We start from the raw sequence: 19,072 nt of genomic DNA, 5'->3' as shown, positions 1-19,072 counted from the left end.
GCAGTGCGCCAGAAAGGGCTGAATAAAAGCTAAATCCTGCCCGAATACTTGATAATGCAGAATGCCTTCATAAATCATTTTTCAGAGCTGACAGCTACTTAAATTTTATAACCTAAGTGCTGAGAAACAGCATGTGCAGGGCCATTTCAGAAACTGAGAAATTCTGTCTTCTCCCTAAGCCCAGACTCACCGAGGGATGTTTTCTGAAACTTAAGTCAGCAACTCAAACAGCTAACACAGCGCAGCTTGGAGATGTGCTGGCTTGGGGAAATCGGCCTGCTCTCCACATTAAACCAGCTTGGCTCTCGAAGAGCAGTAAACTTTGTATGAAAGACAGTAAAACCCTACAGTTCAGAACATACAGCAATGTGAAATCTGAGTACGCCGTTTCGGGCAGCACTGCTTAGTGCTGGTAGCTTGAGGCATGCGTAGTGGGAAGTGCGTGTGAGAATCAAGGCTGCGATGAAATCACAGTGTGGGGAGAAGCACTGCCAGAAACAGCTGTGACTCAGGACCTGCTTGATTTTCAAGTTCAAAACCCTCTTGCTACTACCAGATTATTTAGCAACCCCCACATTCAGTGACATGAGCACACATGGGGGCAAGGGCCACAGTTTAAAAATGTCACTGTGAGGGACAGAGACACAGCTCCAGAACATCCCCTGCATCGGTGCACTTACCCTTGGGGCCCTCCAGCCAGGTAAAGCTAGCACCCATGTCTTCACTGAGAAGAATCCTAGGGCAAAGCATGGTTGGAAAGGAAGACATTTTAGAGGGACCGCTCAGTGGTCTTGGACTCCACAGCTGAGGGAACAGAGCTAGTGAGATGGCTCAGTGGGCTAGCCCTGGACTCCACAGCTGAGGGAATAGAGCCAGTGAGATGGCTCAGTGGGCTAGCCCTGGACTCCACAGCTGAGGGAATAGAGCCAGTGAGATGGCTCAGTGGGCTAGCCCTGGACTCCACAGCTGAGGGAATAGAGCCAGTGAGATGGCTCAGTGGGCTAGCCCTGGACTCCACAGCTGAGGGAATAGAGCCAGTGAGATGGCTCAGTGGGCTAGCCCTGGACTCCACAGCTGAGGGAATAGAGCCAGTGAGACCCCCGAGGACCCAGTTTCCGATGCACATGCTTTATTGACAAGCTCAATCTCGGTCTGGAATCCAACTCTTCCACACAGTAGATGGAGGGAATGCAGCTCTCAGGGGAACGGGAGTTTTTTAAAGAGAAACTGAAAGCAGGGGGTTCCTTGTCTTGATATTTCAGGATTGGGTCGGGGGGTATGGGACAAGGTGATCGTTAAAATCGTCAGGCGATTCGAGCGAAACCGCAAACTGCTGACAGGTTGTCTGAGGAACACCTGGACTGGAACGTTTATCGCCCTGTCTTCTGATTGGCTGTGTTTGCTCTGACTGTGGTGTTTGCTCAGATTTTGCTGCCACAGCACACTTCATGGTTTTTTTTTTTTTTTTTTTTTTTTTTTGGAACTGAGTTCAACCTCTGATCACCAGATGTCTTAAGATGGAGACTGTGAGGCCAAGTACGTTTTCCTAGGACCTCACCACCATGCTGATGCGGAAAAGGAGACAGTTGACTGCTGAACCGAATGAGTATCCGTGGCCCTGCAACACAGACTCAGGCTGCTCCAAAAGCAGCGACCCTCATGGAGGTGGTCACAGGAGACCCTGTTAGTTACAGAATCACAGGTGGGTGGAGACAGCAGACTTTATGTGCTCTCTGGGGACATTCTTAGCTTTTGGATTGGTGGAAGCCAGTGGCCTGCCAGGAATACACTGAGAAAGTGTTGGTAATCACAGGAAGTCAGGTCACACACTGGCCTATGCCATGAGTGCCCTTTAAAGAGCAGAAAGTGGCCCCGGGTCACTGGGCTCACACCTTTCTAATCAGCAAACTCAGTCCTTTGGCCTCTTGGGATCCTTAACAGGTGTGGCTCTTGCTTCTGGGGGAGGGGGGATTCCACTGTGTCACATATTGTGGAAGAGAGACGTGATGCCCAGGCTGGATCATTTCATAATGGCCCCTAAGAGAAACCGGGGCTCAAAGACAGCATCTTTGGGGTACGGGGAAGTGTACACAGCCTTGTCAAGGAGACAGTAAGGCAGGAAATGCAGTCTGGACTATGGCTCTGCAATTGCCTGATAGTAGCTCTGAGTCAGTGCACACAGCTTGTCTCCGCCTACATCAGAAGTACTGGAAACACTTCAAGCAAACTCTGTCAGGTAGTTAACTAAATGCTGCCTCAAGTGGGCTGGCTGTACCTGTGGGAAGACTGCTGACCTAGCACACACACACACACACACACACACACACACACACACACGCATGCCCTGGGTTCTACCCCAGGCTCTGTATAAGATGTGGAGTGGAGTGGAGCACACCTAATCCCAGAGACAGGAGGGTCAGAGGTTCAAGGTTATCCCGGGCTACTGCGCTTAGTTCTAGGCCAACATGGGATCCTGTCTTTAAAAAAAAAATTAGCTTCAGCTGGGCAGTGGTGGTGCACACCTTTAATTCAAGCACTTGGGAGGCGGCGGCAGGAGGATCTCTGTGAGTTTGAGGCCAGCTTGATCTACAAGAGCTAGTTCCAGGGCAGCAAGGGCTACCCAGAGAAACCCTGTTGCAAACAAACAATAACAAAAAAATTAGCTTTAGTTGTTATGGCAGCTAGGCAACAGTCAAAGCAAACATACCTGTTCTCCCTCCAATGTTGTAAGATACTGAGATACCAAAGAGAAAACAAGTGAGCTGTCATGTTAACACTATGACCACAGGAGAAGCAAATGGATAGTAGCCTCCCTGTTTAGGACAAATGGAAGGAACGCACCATCAATATCCAGTGGTTTCTGTAAGTGGCAAGGCTGGAAACCTTCACGTCCTTCTTCCAGCACTCAGTACGCCCCACATTTTTCTGAAGTGATTATCAATTAGTGAGCATATAAGACACGGAGAGGGCAAGGCTTCCCATGCAGTCAACAAAGTCTGCCACATCACTCTGAGGCAGGACAAAGGCCCTCCCCTTTAGAGGAGCGGATGGGGAGTGGGAGGAGGGGAGTGGGTGGCATTGGGATAGGTATGTAAAATGAGAACAGATAAAAAAGATTTAAAAAAGAAAAAGGAGAGAGAGAACTGGAGAAATGTCTCAGTGTACAGGATTTAACTATGTAAGCCTGGTGACCTGAGTGTGGATCCTCAGAACCCAGTTCAAATTGGACAGTAGCACCATCTGGAATCCCAGTTCTTGCTCAAGTGAGAGAAGGCTGAGACAGGAGACCACAGAAGCCCAAGAGCTACCTACCCTGGTGTATGCTGCCGCCACCAAGAGACCTTACCTCAAACAAGGTGGAGGGTGAGAACAGACACTGACGTCATCCCCTGACCTCCACACACATGCTGTGACATTCACACACATGCACAAAAGAAACAGAAAGAACAAACAGGGTGCGGCATGCAGGGAGGTGACAATTTAGGTGGCATGGTCAGGGAGGGCTTCTTGGAGGAGGTGGCACACACTAAACTGGGAAGGGGCTGGCACAGAAGTCATGGAGAAGCTCGATGATGCACCTGTGTTTAGGACAGGGCAGGGTCACAGGGCAGATGCTTGCACTGTGTTTGTCTAGTTAATATACAAGCTAAGGAATGAATGCATACAGGAAAAGCTGCTAGGGCCCAAGACCAAGTTTCAAAGGTCCTGATGAAGCTTGGCTCCCTTGGGGAAGTAATGAGTCTGTGCCTGGGGACAGGACTCAGATGCTAGAGGAACACTAGCAAAGAGCTGCGCAAGGCCCAGGCCCTGGGTTGAGCAGAGCCTTGTAAATCGGCTCCAGGTGACATAATAATCTGCTGGTCAGCCTGGGTATGTATGTGTGTGTGTGTGCATATTGTGTGGTCAGCCACCTCAGCCCCAACAGTGTGTGTGTGTGTGGTCCTGTAGTCACGCTCTGCTGGTCAGCCTGGTGTGTGTGTGGTCAGCCCCTCAGCCCCAACAGTGTGCGTGTGTGTTTGTGTGTGTACGTATGTGTGGTCAGCCCCTCAGCCCTAACAGTGTGTGTGTGTGTGATCAGCCACCTCAGCCCCAACAGTGTGCGTGTGTGTGTGTTTGTGGTCAGCCACCTCAGCCCCACAGCACTTTTCTCACACAGGCCTGTGTGGGCAGCAGGATTGCTATGGAACCTCTAGGACTAGGCTCCTGTCCTTGGGAGAGGGGACATCTGATTTAATGCAGAGACAGCAAGTGACAACAGCCATCAGTGCTGGGAACCTGACAGCAGGTTTTCAGACACTGTTTCCTTTGTCCTCACTTTGAGGAGCTTATCTTTCTGTCACAGATAGGGCAGGGGGAGGCTTGGTAGCCTGCCACAGCATGGGGCCTCCTCCTCCTCCACCTCTACAACATGAAGAGGAGGTGCAGGGAGCTGGGCCCTGCTATTATAGGCAGAGGTGGGAGTGTGTTCTGTTTGGGGACAGGGGCTGACAGAGAACAGGGCCAGGTGTCACCTAGGTGGGGACTGGGAAGAGGGCTTTGTGCTTACCTGAGGGCAAATCCCAAGCAGTCTGTACGAAAGAAGCTGGGCATGGCTTCCTAGGCCTCTGACTCCAGAATTGGAGCTCAGAGGCTGAGGAGACAGGACTGCTGGGCCTTGTTGGCCAGCCTACCCTCAGGTTTAAAGAGAGATCTTGTGTCAAGGGAATAAGGTGAAGAATGACAGACAGAAAGGACACATGACATCACTGTCCTCTGCACATACACAGCCTCTCCCCAACACAGGTGTTCAGCAGATGACCAGGTGAATTCAGGAGAGACACTAGGGGGCGGGCCACATCTCAGGGCCTTCCCACCCTTTAGAATACACTGGTTCCTGCCCTCTGGGCTCTCGGTCTCCCCAAAGTCATGCACCCCCAGAAAACACAGACCCATGTTGGTGCTCTAGAGCAATGCACTCCACACACTCCGGGAAATGGGTCGTTTTAAGCTTCAGTTTGTGTGCGCATCAGGGTAGCTGTGCTTGTGGATAAAGTACTTGCCCTACATTGCGTGGAACAGACAGAAAGCTGGGTGACAGTGCCCTACAATCCAGTCCTTGGGAAGCAGGGACAAGGGGTCCTTTGGGCAAACTGGCTAGCTAGACTAGCTAGAATCTGGGAGAAGATCTGGGTTCAGCAAGAGAGCCTGCCTCAATAAATACAGTGAGCTGGCTATCAAGGTTGACACCCGACATGAATTTCAGCCCTCCCCCCACCGTGTACCTCCCCACCCCACCCCCAACTCACAAGTGTATTTGAATGTGCAAACACACACACATCATACAGTTAGAAAAACCTATGGTAACATCCTTTTTGAAATGTGGGAGTACCAAAAAGTCCGCTAAGGAAAACAGACTGTAACACCCCCAAGCACGGGCCATCACTGCTATGGAGTCTTGCAGACATCTCTGTCTGTTCAGAGTTGGCCCTGGGCACTGGTGGTGGCTCCTGAACTGGGGAGCCCTCTGCTGCCTGGCACCAGCCTCCTCCAGCAGTCCATAAGCAACTTCTTGATGTTCACCAGGCTTGAGGAAAGCCTGGTACTAAATGGTGGTTTCCACACTTCTCTGGGAGGGCTGAGAGCAGGGGCAGTAGGGGTCCACGAAGGAACTCTGCTTCTCCTTGGGCAGCCCTTCCTCCGCAGAGAACAGCAACCCCCACCCCACCCCACTACATCCCCCGTTTTCCTCTAACCACCTAAGACTCTCGTGACAGGGAACCTAAAGGCTAGGCCCAGGGCTGAAAAGCAAAAAGGACGAGCAACCAGGACTCCGTTAAGAAGGAGCGGGCGGAGAAGGGAGGGGGGAATCGTCTAGTTCTGCTCAGCAGGTCAGAGAAAATGGTGCTCCAAATCACAGAGCCACCGCAGTTTATTAGAGAGGGTTGGATTTGCTTCCTTTCTCAGCCGGTGGGTGGCAGGCCGCAGTTTACAACCTAAATGTCTTAAGCCTTGGTCCTTTCCTAACGTAGTTATAAAAGAATCAGACTCATGCAGAGCCAAATAAAAGAAAACAGAACTCAAGGTTGGGAGTACTGAATCCAAGTCCTAATTCTGCCGCTAACCAAGTCCAGTTTCTTCACCTGCTCCCGGCCTGGTGGTGTCGTGATATCCTCCCCGGTACCCACCCCTCCACTTCTGGTGACTCCACACAACCTTTTGGGGGCAGCCTGAGAATCGCTAATCGCTCTGCCAAGGTGGAGTTCAGCCCCGGGCACTACCCTAATCGGTGTACTGCCTGCACACCGGACCTTCGCACGGGGCCCAGGGGCAAAGCCTCTGCTCCTCGCTCGCAAGTCCATCCGTGCTGGGCAGTTGCTCTGTTGCTAGCGCGCCGACTCCCACGCCCTCAGCCACCCGCCTTTGCTCTTGCACACCCAGGCGTCCGCACACTCGCGCCGCAGGCGCGTGCCGCGCGCCCCCCGGGGGTCGGGAGGGTGGTCCCTCAAACCCGGCGCCCGAGCCCTGCTGTGACAGGCCCGCCCTGCCCTGCGCCCAGCCCCGCCCCCTCGGTTCCCGCCCCCGCCCCGCTCTGGGCCCCGCCCCCAAGCCTGCCGGGAGGATGTGAGCTCATTCCCTCCTCTGTGTTCCGGCCTCCTCCAGGAAGCGTCCTCCGGAGGTTTCGGCCGCTCACAGTCAGCGGCACGGGGGTCGCGGAATCCGTGGCGCGCCAGGTCCCACCTGACACCGCACGCAGCAAGGCGTCGGCCACGTAGGTGCGGAATGAAGGCGGGCGGCGTGGGCACCCACCCAAGCCTGGGCTCCCGGGCCGGGGTAGCGCCTCCGGCGTAGGCACCGCACCGTTCCCCGCCAGCTCACGCAGAGTCCTCGGCTCGCTTCCGGCCGGGCCACGTGACTGCGCGCACGTGTTCCGGCCTCTTGGAGCGGCGGTCTGCAGCCCCCTCCGCACAGCGGGCGGATGCCCATCTAGAGGCGGTGCAACCTTCGCCATGAACCCCAGGGGCCTATTCCAGGACTTCAATCCCAGTAAGTTCCTCATCTATGCCTGCTTGCTGCTCTTCTCCGTGCTGCTGCCCCTGCGCCTGGACGGCATCATCCAGTGGAGCTACTGGGCGGTCTTCGCCCCCATCTGGCTGTGGAAGCTCCTGGTCATCGTGGGCGCCTCAGTGGGTGCGGGCGTGTGGGCCCGCAACCCTCGTTACCGTACGGAGGGGGAAGCCTGCGTGGAATTCAAAGCCATGCTGATTGCCGTGGGCATCCACCTGCTGCTCCTGATGTTTGAGATCCTAGTCTGCGACAGGGTGGAGAGGGGCACGCACTTCTGGCTGCTGGTCTTCATGCCACTCTTCTTCGTTTCCCCCGTGTCCGTGGCTGCCTGTGTCTGGGGCTTCCGACATGACAGGTCCTTGGAGCTGGAGATCCTGTGCTCTGTCAATATCCTGCAGTTCATCTTCATTGCCCTGAGGCTGGACAGGATTATCCACTGGCCATGGCTGGTGGTGTTCGTGCCCCTGTGGATCCTCATGTCATTTCTCTGTCTGGTGGTTCTCTATTACATTGTGTGGTCCCTCCTGTTTCTGCGGTCCCTGGATGTGGTGGCCGAGCAGCGAAGAACACATGTGACCATGGCCATCAGCTGGATCACGATTGTCGTTCCCCTGCTCACCTTTGAGGTCCTGCTAGTTCACAGACTGGATGATCACAATACGTTCTCGTATATTTCCATATTCATCCCCCTTTGGCTATCATTACTGACTTTGATGGCCACGACGTTTAGGCGGAAAGGGGGCAATCATTGGTGGTTTGGTATTCGCAGGGATTTCTGCCAGTTTCTACTTGAAGTCTTCCCGTTCTTAAGAGAATATGGGAATATCTCTTACGATCTCCATCATGAAGACAGTGAAGATGCAGAAGACGCATCGGTTCCAGACGCTCCGAAAATTGCTCCAATGTTCGGAAAGAAAGCCAGGGTAGTTATAACGCAGAGTCCTGGGAAGTACATTCCGCCACCTCCCAAGCTAAACATTGATATGCCAGACTAAACTCACAGGCTGGGCCTTTAGGGGAAAGAGAAACCATGTGCCCGTGAGCTCCACTTTGGTTTTTTTTTTTCTGTGATCATCCAGCCCAGGAATTGGGGATGGGCCCTCCTCGTTTTACACCCTCCGTGAGATGGAAGCCCCTTGCCGTTGTCAGTGTGTACCGTAGACAAGGAAGGAGGCTATGTTAGTCTCTCTCTCTCTCTCTGTGTGTGTGTGTGTGTGTGTGTGTGTGTGTAATGTGTGAGAGAGCTTGCTTTCCAGGTCTGTGTCTTAAGAGCCAGCCAAAGGCGGTAAATTGAATTGTTTCTAGGCCTTCAAAAGACCTGAAAACTACATAGCTGTTTGTTTTTAAGCGCTACTTATGCCTACCAAAAGTATTGTTTAAAAAGTATTTTTATACACTGCTAGTCTACAATTGTATTCTAGACTGTGTCCATTGTGACATAATGGCAAATGTACCAACCCCCCCCCCCCCCCCCCCCCCCCCCCCCCGTTCCATAGCCTCATAGTTGGTATTCCTAGTGTTTCTACTGTTCAGACAGTTGTTTTCTTTGGACTTTGCTGGTACAGGTCTTTAGTATTCTAATAGGCGAATTTTCTAATGAGTGAATCTGCACATGTTAGTATTTATATGAATGTTTTAGCAGTGTTCTCTGTTGAATTGTAGTTCTTGGCAATACCATTGTATTGTGTTAAAAGTATTTTTTTTAAGCTTCTGTGTGAAGATACGTTTATTGCAACTATCCTTAAAGACTACAAGAGAGGCTGAGATGTTCCTGACGTGGGATGCTGTCGGCACCGGAATGAAGGTCCAGTGTGTCAGCAGTCAGTGGTAGACAACAAGAGTTATCTTAGAGTTGTCATGGTGCCCCTCCCCCCCCAGAGAAGGGACACTACCCTGAGAGTAGGTGGCGTGCGCCAGTGTGGTGCTAGGCCATATGACAGTCATTACCTCCTTGGCTTTTTCCTCAAGGTGGCATCATCCCTTAAGGAGCTCCCAAATTAAGCAGCTCCTGGTTTGGCCATTTCTAAGATCTGTCCTAATGTAAAGCATTACTGTTGGAACACAGAGAGTGGCCAGCACGGGGAGGTTTTACTGTAAAGTCCAGTCTTTCTTTCAGTAACAAAGGAACAACTGTATAGGGTGTTGTTAAAGATGAGTACAGTATTTCTTGAGGTGCTGGAGTCACCCCAGGAAATTAAAAATGGGACAAAAGCCAGACCTCAGAATAAGGTTCTGATAGAGAAGAACTAAATACTTGGAATTTAAACTGGAGTGCTCATATCACCGAGAAGAATGGAGGTGTGTCTTTTTATTAGCAGCTTACTGAGAATTACCTAAACCGGGTTCTTACATAACTGTCCCGTTTGAAGAAAAGGCGAACCTAGCACTGGGGAGATAATGTGGTCGGGAAAGTCTTTGCAAGCTAACTCCTCAGGATCCGTGTGACGTCAGCATGGGTCAGCATGGGAGCAGTGGAGCCGGGCGGGCCCCGGCAGCGTTTTGGCTAGCCGTTCTAAAACACTGAGTTCTAGGTTCTGGTGGAGTGTCTAGGAGATGGCCCAGGAGGTAAAGGTGCTTGCCACTAAGTTTGATCTCCAGGACCCACAAGATGAAAAGAGACCAACTCTGCTCTGGCTGTCACTCACATTGAACAGAGTTTACGATGAAGTGGAGGGGCTGGGGCAGTGGAGGAGCTCAGCAGTGGAGGAGCTCAGCACTGGGACAGTGGAGGAGCTCAGCACTGGAGCAGTGGAGGAGCTCAGCACTGGGGCAGTGGAGGAGCTCAGCACTGGGACAGCGGAGGAGCTTAGCAGTGGAGCAGTTGAGTTCAGCACTGGGGCAGTAGAGGAGCTCAGCACTGGGGCAGTGGAGGGGCTCAGCGCTGGGGAGGGGCTCAGCAGTGGAGCTCTGGAGGAGCTCAGCACTGGGGCAGTGGAGGAGCTCAGCACTGGGGCAGTGGAGGAGCCCAGCCCTGGGGCAGTGGAGGAGCTCAGCACTGGAGCAGTGGAGGAGCCCAGCCCTGGGGCAGTGGAGGAGCTCAGCACTGGGGCACTGGCTGTTCTGGTCAGGACCACAGCTTGAGTCCCAGCACTCACATGGTGGCTTCTAACTGTGGCTTCAGTTTGAGGGGATCCACTGCCCTCTTCTGGTCTGTGCAGGCAACAGACATGAGCGATGCACAGATATGGGTACAAGAGAAACACCTGTATACATAAAATAAATTTTTCAAAGGTGGAGAGCAATAGAGGATGACACCTGACGTTCACCTTGGGTTTACACATGCACACAAACAGGATGAATTCACTGTTTTAGCGTCATTCAAAGCCATGTTAACATCTGCATACATGTTAGCTAACACATGAAAAGCTACCTGGGGTTCTGTGTATATGCCACAAAGTTGGTCTGCACCAGCGGCAGACGTGAGAGGCAGCCAGGAGCAGCAGTGGTTGAGTGTGTCCTACACAGGGAATCCTTGAATCACTTTTGGAACAAAGCCTCAGGGCTCCTTGTGACACTGATGGGGGAGCACATAGCAGGTGCCTGTGGAGCAAGATGCTTGTGGGAGGCAGGAAGGAAGCTGAGAAGTCAGATACAAAAGCATGAAAGAGTGCTGCGGCTTCTGGGTTAACTTCCGCTGAGCTTCAGGCACCCACTATTCCTTCTACCTGTTCTCTACTCCATCCCACAAAATAGCTGGAAAGCAACAGCCTGGGCTCTGGTAAGGCATAAGGTGAGGGCTGGAGAGGTGACTCAGGTTAGAGCCATCTAACTGGCTGCACTTCCAGAGGACCTGGGTTCAATTCTCAGCACATAGATGGTGTCGGTAACTCCAGTTCTAGATGATCCGATCCGGCTTCCTGTTCTAGGCTCTGCGGGCACCAGGCACATGCGGTACAAAGACATATTTTTAGACAAAATACCTATACACAAAATAATTTTCAAAATTAATAATTTGTAGGGATGGATGAGCAGGTGTTTCTGAAGGATGATTAGGTTTGTGGTACTCAGTACAAACCCATGTCAACAGCCTGTCATCCTCCAAGCTATGCGTGTAGTGCTGGAGAGAGCTGCAAACATCCCGCCAGATCAGCTGTCACAGTGAGGCCTCTGTCACCTCAAAGACAGGCAGGTCAGTGACCGTAACTCCAGTTTGATGTATGACAGGGCTGTGCCTTGGTGTGACAGCCACACAGCACCGTAACTCCAGTTTGGTGTGTGCCAGCCTTGTCAAAATGTCTTCTGCAAACAGCTCTCAAGACCTCAATGGCTGGGCTGGATAACTGGCTCAGTGAACACACTGCTGTTAATCGTGAGGACCCGACTTTGATCCTCAGAACCCCCACAAAAAACAGATGTGGTGGCGTGAGCTTGTATCCCTCAGGCTTGCAGGCCAGCCTAGCCAAATTGTTGAGCTCTATGCCAATGAGAGACTCTTAAAAAACACAAACCTAAAGTCAAAATAATAATAAAAAAGGCCCAGCAAGGTGGCTCAGCAGGAAAGGGTGTTTGCTAGATAAGCCAGTGTTGGATTCCTGCATCTCACGGTGGAAGGAGAGAGTAGACCCCTGAAAATCCTCTGCCATCCACGAGATTGCTGTAGCACGCACGCACGCGTGTATGCACACAAACAGTAGTAATTTGTTGTACACATGTACTTGCACACACAAAATCTCAATGACTTGTTACCACAGACTCCTCCCTGGAGCCACAAGCTGGCCATGGGTTACACTCAAGTCTAGGGTCTGGTCCAGGCCGTCTTGATGTGTCCTGCTCAGGATGCCAGGTTGAAAGAACAGCAATCTTGGACTTTGCCCTTTATGGCCGAAGCAAGGAGGCCAAGTCAAAGCCTGCAAGCACAGACTGCTCCTGCTCACATGTGACAGGTGTTTAGTACACTCAATTGCAGTGGCCCACGCCCACAGTCAAGCCCGTCAGGTGAGGCAGTATGTGTCCGAGGGACAATAACGCAACCTACCTGGGCAGCTGTCAGTCCACGAACTGATAGTGTTACAGGAAGGTTCTGAAGGAATCAAAGTGTGTGATCATGAACGATGTTCTTCCCTTATAAAACGTTCTGCAGTTTCCAAAACTTGTTGTCCGCCGTTGGAAGGAACCTGCTGGGATCTGGCGTGAGATGGGAAGGCGCTGTGTTCAGATCCGTTTGTGAACAGTGGGAAGACCCCAGCAGCTGTGCAGGGCAGCGCTCCTCAGGTGGGAACAAGCTCAGTGTAAGGCCAGCCTGGAATGAGATCTTGTCTCAGAAAGGAAAAGCAGATCAAAATAAAAACGGCTGAAGAAGCGCTGGAGTTGGGCCATTGTAACGCACTAGCCTTTAATGAGGATCTGAGATCAAGCCCAGAAACCATTTAAAAACACTGAGCACCGTGGAGTATCCTTGTAATTCCAGCTGTGGGGAAGGAGGTGGTCCCTGGGGGTTGCTTGCTAAAAGCCTGGCCTAATTGGCAAACTCCAAAGCAATTTGAGACCCTGTCTCGAAGGATGTGGCCTGTGTTCTTGAGGATGACACAGAGAGCATCCTCCCCCCGCCATTGCACACATTCCTGCACACTCTCATTAAATAAATAAATAAAAAGCTGGATTCCAGGGGCTTCCTTGGAGGGTTACTTTAGAAGGGTCAGGATGGTACAGGGAAGCCATATAGGTAGAGGGTACTGGGAAATGTGGAAGCCAGAGAGGACGATGGCCTGGTTAGCAGACACCACCCCACAATCTCCAGGGCTCAGGGTTAGAACAGGAAGCTTTGGGGATACAGGGAGCTCACAGGAAGCAGGCAGCAGGAAGTATATGCTGGGACACTGGAAGCCCCAGCTGGAAACCTAGTCAAAGGCTAAGTACCTCAGAGAACATGTGCTGGAGAGGCTGCCGCTGGAGCCACTGCCATCATAGGCTACCATGGAAATATCTCACCCGATCTGTGTAACAACCTTCTCTGAGACTGAAGTACTCTGTCCTGCATGGAAGCTCCTCAAGCTGGAAAGTAAACAACTCAAAATAGCTTCAGGAAGTCCCTGAAGCCGACAGAATCCACTAGGCCCCGCCCTACCTGAGTAAACAGACAATGGGAACAGAGCCGCCAAGAAGACTCAGGAAAGCCTAGCTGCGAATAAGACTCAGACCAGACCAGATTCCTGGAAGAAGTAGAAGCCAGCTCTGGTGTCTGGAAGAGGTTTAGGCCAACGGACCAACTGAGTCACCTGGAAAGGGCTCTCCAATGTTGATCTGCCTACAGGCTATGCAGGGTGTTCCAGGTTCCCAGCTTTGTGACCTGTCTCCCATACTGGGGTGAACCTTGGTGATGTAACTGTTTTGGAATCCTTTTTACATCTCTAAGTAAACCCTCATCTATTCTCCTGTACGTAAAATAAAACTCATTGGTTCTCCATGTTGGACTTTGGTGGTATCTGGACTTTGGTCAGTTGTGGGCTCTCTACCTGGAGTGAGCAGACATGAGTGTTGCGTCTCTCCAGGAAAAGTCTGTCTCACAACTACTTACTAAGAATGCAGGAGCAGGATAGGATTGGGCTGGCCTTGGTGGAGTTTCTCTCTGCAGCCTTTAGAGCAGGAGAAACGAGGTCATGTGGCTTCCTTACCTCTCCTCACTAGTGGAACAGACTCACTACATAACCAGACAGTGCCACACGTCCCATTCCTGAGCTGTCTGGCACGCACCTACTTACCCTTCCTCCTCCCTTCTCCTCCCTCCTCCTCTATGCTTCAGGTGCATACGCACTTTGGTGGGTAGTCACATGCCCAGGTAAGGCTCATGGGTCAAAGGCACAGAGAGCAGTAGGGGGACTCTTGGTAAAGACAATATGTGCCCTAGTGAACAAGCCCGGGCAGGACGGCCTGAGGGCCGACTCACTCTGCTATCTGAGACCAAAGGGCCTGAGCTAGCTTCACCCTCCCTTCCAGGGAGGGCATGTCAGTCCCAGGTGAGGGCTGGGCGACCACACTGGGGAAAGCATGTGTTCACACTGTGGGACAAGTCATTACTGAGAGCCCGTGAAGCTTAATGTCATCTTAGCAGGACCTAGAACAACCGGGAGACACACTTGAGAAGGACCACCTTGGTTAGATTGCTGACGTGGGAAGGTTCATCCTGTGTGCCAGTGCCCTTCCCTGGGCCAGAGTCCCTGACTGACTGAAAAGGAGCCAGCTGAGTACTCCCACGTGTGTGTCTCTCCCTCCTGACAGCAGAGGTGTGTGTTTCCAGCCATTTCCTACTCCTGCCCCCATGGCTTCCCTGTGATGACAGATATGGAAATGTAAGCTGGAATCTCCCCTTTCTCCCATAAGTTGTTTCTTTTTTTAATATTTATTTATTATGCATACAATATTCTGTCTGCGTGTATGCCTGAAGGCCAGAAGAGGGCAGCAAACCTAATTACAGATGATTGCTGGGAATTGAACTCAAGACCTTTAGAAGAGCAGTCAATGCTTTTAACCTCTGAGCCATCTCTCCAGCCCCCCATAAGTTGTTTCTTGTCAGACATTTTGTCATGGCCACAGGAGCAGGACCTACCACTGCCCTAGCCTGACATCTCTGCTGGATTTCCTTCTGTCCCCTGGTCATTATATTCCTTCCTTTTAAGAAGAGGCCTCACATAGCCCAGGCTGGGCTTGGGCTGGCCACGTAGCTGGGGGTAACCTTAAACTTCCGATGCTTTTGCACCCACCTCCAGAGTGCTAGGATTACAGGTGTGCACAGCACACTCAGTTTATGGAGAGCTGGGCCTAGTGTGCATGAGGCGAGCACTCTAAAGGCTGAGACAATCTGCAGAGTCTCTCTCTGCTTTTCTTACTGTATGTGAGGAATGTTGAGGCTTCCTCTGCTATCTTCTCGGTACCACGCCTCCCTCTCTGAGTGTCTTGTCTCAATCTGGCTGAGCTTAGACAATGTTTTGTCTCTCCAGAAGAGCTAACCTCTGGCATCAGGCTTTTGTTTTTGTCTCCCCATCCCCACTGCCCCAGAATAAAGTAAGGTCTATTAATGAAAACACCAGCTGAGTTAGAAGTCCCACACCCAGTCTGTGGATGTAGCTCCATTGACAGAGTGCTTGCCTAGTGTGCCTCGCCTTCTATCCTCAGCATTGCTTAAACCAGGTGTGGTGGCACACACCTGTGATCCTAGCATTAGGGAGGGGAGACAGGAGGACCATCTTCTACTTCTTAGTGAGTGTGAGGTAAACCTGGGCTGCATGAGAGTCTGCTTCAAAGCACAACACACAAAATATAAACCCGGGTCCATGCCTCCAAACATTGCAACTAGTTGGCTGGTTGTAAGAACTTTAAATTATGGCAAGGTTGTGGGGTTGGAGTGGGAGGCTGGAGAGATGGCTCAGCTGTTAAGAGCACTGGCTAGCCATCTCAAAATTATTCTGAGCAGTGTGTAGTTCAAAGCTGATTTTTAGGTGGTGTTTTTCAGCTTAGTGGTGTTTTCATAGTCCTGGAGGAATCGTCACTTTGGGACCCCCATCCTCCTTTTGGAGACTTCAAAGGGTACTGTTAGACATGGTCATGGTTCACTGCAGAAAACTGATAAAGAATCAACCTTAAATCTTGTACAGGAAGGTAGAAGAAGCCTTTTTCTAGAATTAGTTATTATTCTATATGACCATTATCATCATGACAAAAAGTTAATACATATAATTGTATACATTTTGAAATAATATTTATACCTTAAGAAAGGCTGTTAAAGAGTCAATATAAAACCAAAGGATTATGAGATTAGTGGCAATAAAATAGTCCCTTAATTTTGTTTTTTCTTCTGTTATGTCAGGTGGCTCTTCTGACATGATACATCAATTTTGGATTTTATTTTAATAGGCATGGTTGGGTTTGGAGAAGGAGAGAGCCACACTCCAACTCCAAAGCCAGTTTTAATCTTCAACTAGACTGGGACTATAAATTTGTTAGTTTTATAGATTAATTTAGTTAGATTAAATAGTCACACTGCTTGATGAACTGTTATCTCTTCTAATTAAGAGGTACCTCTTGTTCAAATTGAATCTTTATCAATTTTGATGGTATCCATAGATTCTTTTCTCCTGTAGAAACAAAAGCAAGACCCCTCCCCCAACATAACACATGTCCTGTTTTCCACTCTGAGGTCAACACATTCCTAAAGTATACCTGCTGATTTCATTCTATAGTTTCTCAACTATCCATTGTCTCTCCATAGATGTTGTTCTTTTCTCATTCAGAAAACACAAAATTAATAAGGCATTATACAATCTATTGGGGGGGGCTTTATTATCCCTTTCTGTTTATTTATCATATCCTAGAGTTTAATTTGATCTTTCTGTAACTGCCTGGCCTGTAGGATTGTGTGGTATACCTGAATATGCTTTATATTATAGTAAGCAAAAAACTGTTTCATTTTCATAGAGACATATGCTGGAGCATTGTCTGTCTTTATTTGTACAGGTATGCCCATGATGGCCATGACTTCTAGCAAATGTGTGATTACCAAAACCGGCTTTTCAAACACAAAGCAGTTATCCACTGAAAACTTAAATAGGTCTCAATGGTGTGGTGTACATATTTTTGTAGTTAGGAGGCTGCTTGTTTGTTTTCGGCTGCACAGACTCCCAAAATAACCACATAGAAACTGTATTAATTAAATCACTGCTTGACCTTTTAGCTCTAGCATCTTATTGGCTAGCTCTTACATCTTTTTTTATTGAGGATTTTTTTAGCTTTTTTTTAGCTCTTATATCTTAATTTAACCCATTTCTATTAATCTGCATTTCTCCACATGGCTGTTGCTTACTGACAAGGTTCTGTCTGTTGTCTGTCTCTGGCAGGGCTACATGGTGTCTCCCTGACTCCGCCTTCTTTTTCCCAGCATTCAGATTAGTTTCCCCCACCTAGCTCTGTTCTGCCCTCCTATAGGCTCAAAGCAGTGTCTTTATTCATTAACCAATAATAGCAACACATATACGGAAGGACTTCCCACATCATATTTTAGTTTTCCAAATTTTACAAAATGGAACACATGCACCTACTATATTTCATTCTTTTGAGTACCCTTTATAGTACTTCCTGTAGGTAGTGGTGTTTTGTTCTATAAAGAACAAGTAGAACATTTCCTTATGATTTCCTTGTTTTTTTTGTCATGTGATGGAAAAGTCTTTTTTTTAAACTTTGCTATTGACATGATGTTTTAATAAAATTATGAGGCTTCCAGCACATTTCCAATCAATAGATGATCATTTTCTTCATTATCTCATGCTAGAGGATCTGGAAGACCTGTATGGGATTAGATGTGTGTTACATTGTATATGTGATAATTCCTATTCCTGATTATTTCTTGTAACTGAATAAATAGTAAAATCAATTCTGTATCATCTGGTATAAAATTATCAGTTTCAATATGCAAAACAACTCTTTCCAGATATTGCAAATCAGTAACTATGTTGGGAAGTTCCATAAACTCCATTAGTACCATGAGAATAGCATGTAATTCTGACTTTTAGACAGAATCATAAGTACTTTGATCCACTTTACTTAAATTTTCTGATTTGTATTCTGCTTTTCCTGATTTATTTGCATCAGTATAGAATTTAGGGCTCCATATATTGGTGTTTCCAATAAATTGTGAGGAAGGATCCAGTTAGTTCTCCTTTTAAGTTGAATTCTCTTGCTTTTAGATAGTTGTTGTTAATCTCTCCCCCAAATTACTGCAACCTTTTTGCCTGGGTTCACTTTTTGCCCATAATTTATCAATTTCATCATTACTAGAAGGTACTACAATATCTGATGGACTGGGTCTATTCCTGCTACTTGATCTATTAATAAGATGATTCAGCCAATGGGCTCTATACAGCCAGGAATTCCCTAGTCTTCTTTATTACCTAAAGGATGATCTATTTTAGTGATTGATTTAAATGACTGCTTTTTAAAACTATACCTTTATAAGAACAGGATAGAGAAAAATGTGGCTTCACAGTGTCTACTTACAATCATCCCCAGACTGATAAAGGTGTCAGTGGAAAATTCTTCCACAAGGGGTGTTAAACAGCCCCACCCTTTATCAGTGTTTTATACAACAGCACTGTAAATGAACTGTAAATTGTCCCCTCGGTCTATAATTTACCCTTCTATGTATGATATCTCACTAGCTGACTCAGATGCACCCTAGGAAAAATATTTGAAGAAGTAAAAAAATTTTGCCTTTTAAGGATTACAAATTGCTCCTGAAAAAAAATACAAAGAGAAGATTCTATTAAGAGGAGATTCTATTAATTACTTGGGATATAAGATAAGCTTGCAAAATTCAACAACAGAAAGTACAAACCATGAGAGATCAATTATAAACTCTTAATGATTTTCAAAAATTGCAGAGGATATTAACTGGCTACAGTTAATCCCGACAACTCAAGAACTAAGCAATTTATTTCAAACCTTACAAGGTGATAAAGACTTAAATAGTCCAATAAAGTTATCGGTTGAGGCTGAAAGAGAATTGGCTTTGGTAGGATGTTCATGTGGATCAGTTGGATCCAGAGCTTCATTGGAGTCTGGTTATTTTATCTTCTATGCATTCTCCTATAGGAATTTTCAGGCAGAGAGAAGATACTATCTTAGAATAGAGATTTTTACTACACAAACAGATTAGAAAGTATTGATTCTGAAAGAAAAATTGAGACTTTTCCAATTATCAGAAGTAGACCCAACAGAAGTTGTGATACTTTTAGACTAATGTTTATATTGGCTCATTGTGGGCAGAAAATGAACAATGACAAAGAGCTTTCAGTAATTTGGGGGGAAATTACTAGGAGAGATAAACAACACACATCCCAAAGGCAAGAGACTGAAGTTTATAAAAATAACTAATGGAATTCTTCCTCACATTGTACGAGGAACATGAGTTTCTGGAGCCTCAGTATACATTCTATACTGATGTAACTAAACCAGGGAAGGCAGGTTATAAGTCAGGAAATTTAAGTAAAATGGCTCAAAGCCCTTATCATTCTGTTCAAAAGTCAGAATTATATGCTATTCT

At 48.5% G+C, this 19,072-nt stretch overlaps 1 protein-coding gene across 1 annotated transcript; it reads left to right on the top strand.

Annotated features, from left to right (window-relative positions):
• Window positions 1–6,634: 6,634 nt before the first annotated feature.
• On the top strand, window positions 6,635–8,750 carry Tmem185b (transmembrane protein 185B). The gene has a single exon (XM_038349360.1). It carries the CDS (start codon window positions 6,987–6,989, stop codon window positions 8,037–8,039), a length of 1,053 nt encoding a protein of 350 aa, XP_038205288.1. The 5' UTR covers window positions 6,635–6,986; the 3' UTR covers window positions 8,040–8,750.
• Window positions 8,751–19,072: the final 10,322 nt, after the last annotated feature.

The sequence above is a fragment of the Arvicola amphibius genome, chromosome 12, assembly GCF_903992535.2.
Source record: "Arvicola amphibius chromosome 12, mArvAmp1.2, whole genome shotgun sequence".
In the NCBI taxonomy this organism is placed as follows: Eukaryota; Metazoa; Chordata; class Mammalia; order Rodentia; family Cricetidae; genus Arvicola; species Arvicola amphibius.
This window is presented reverse-complemented; position numbering and strand designations above follow the sequence as displayed.

Bases quoted from the DNA above. Each gene is read 5' to 3' on its own strand.
- Tmem185b (XM_038349360.1), top strand. From the start codon at position 6,987: ATGAACCCCAGGGGCCTATTCCAGGACTTCAATCCCAGTAAGTTCCTC.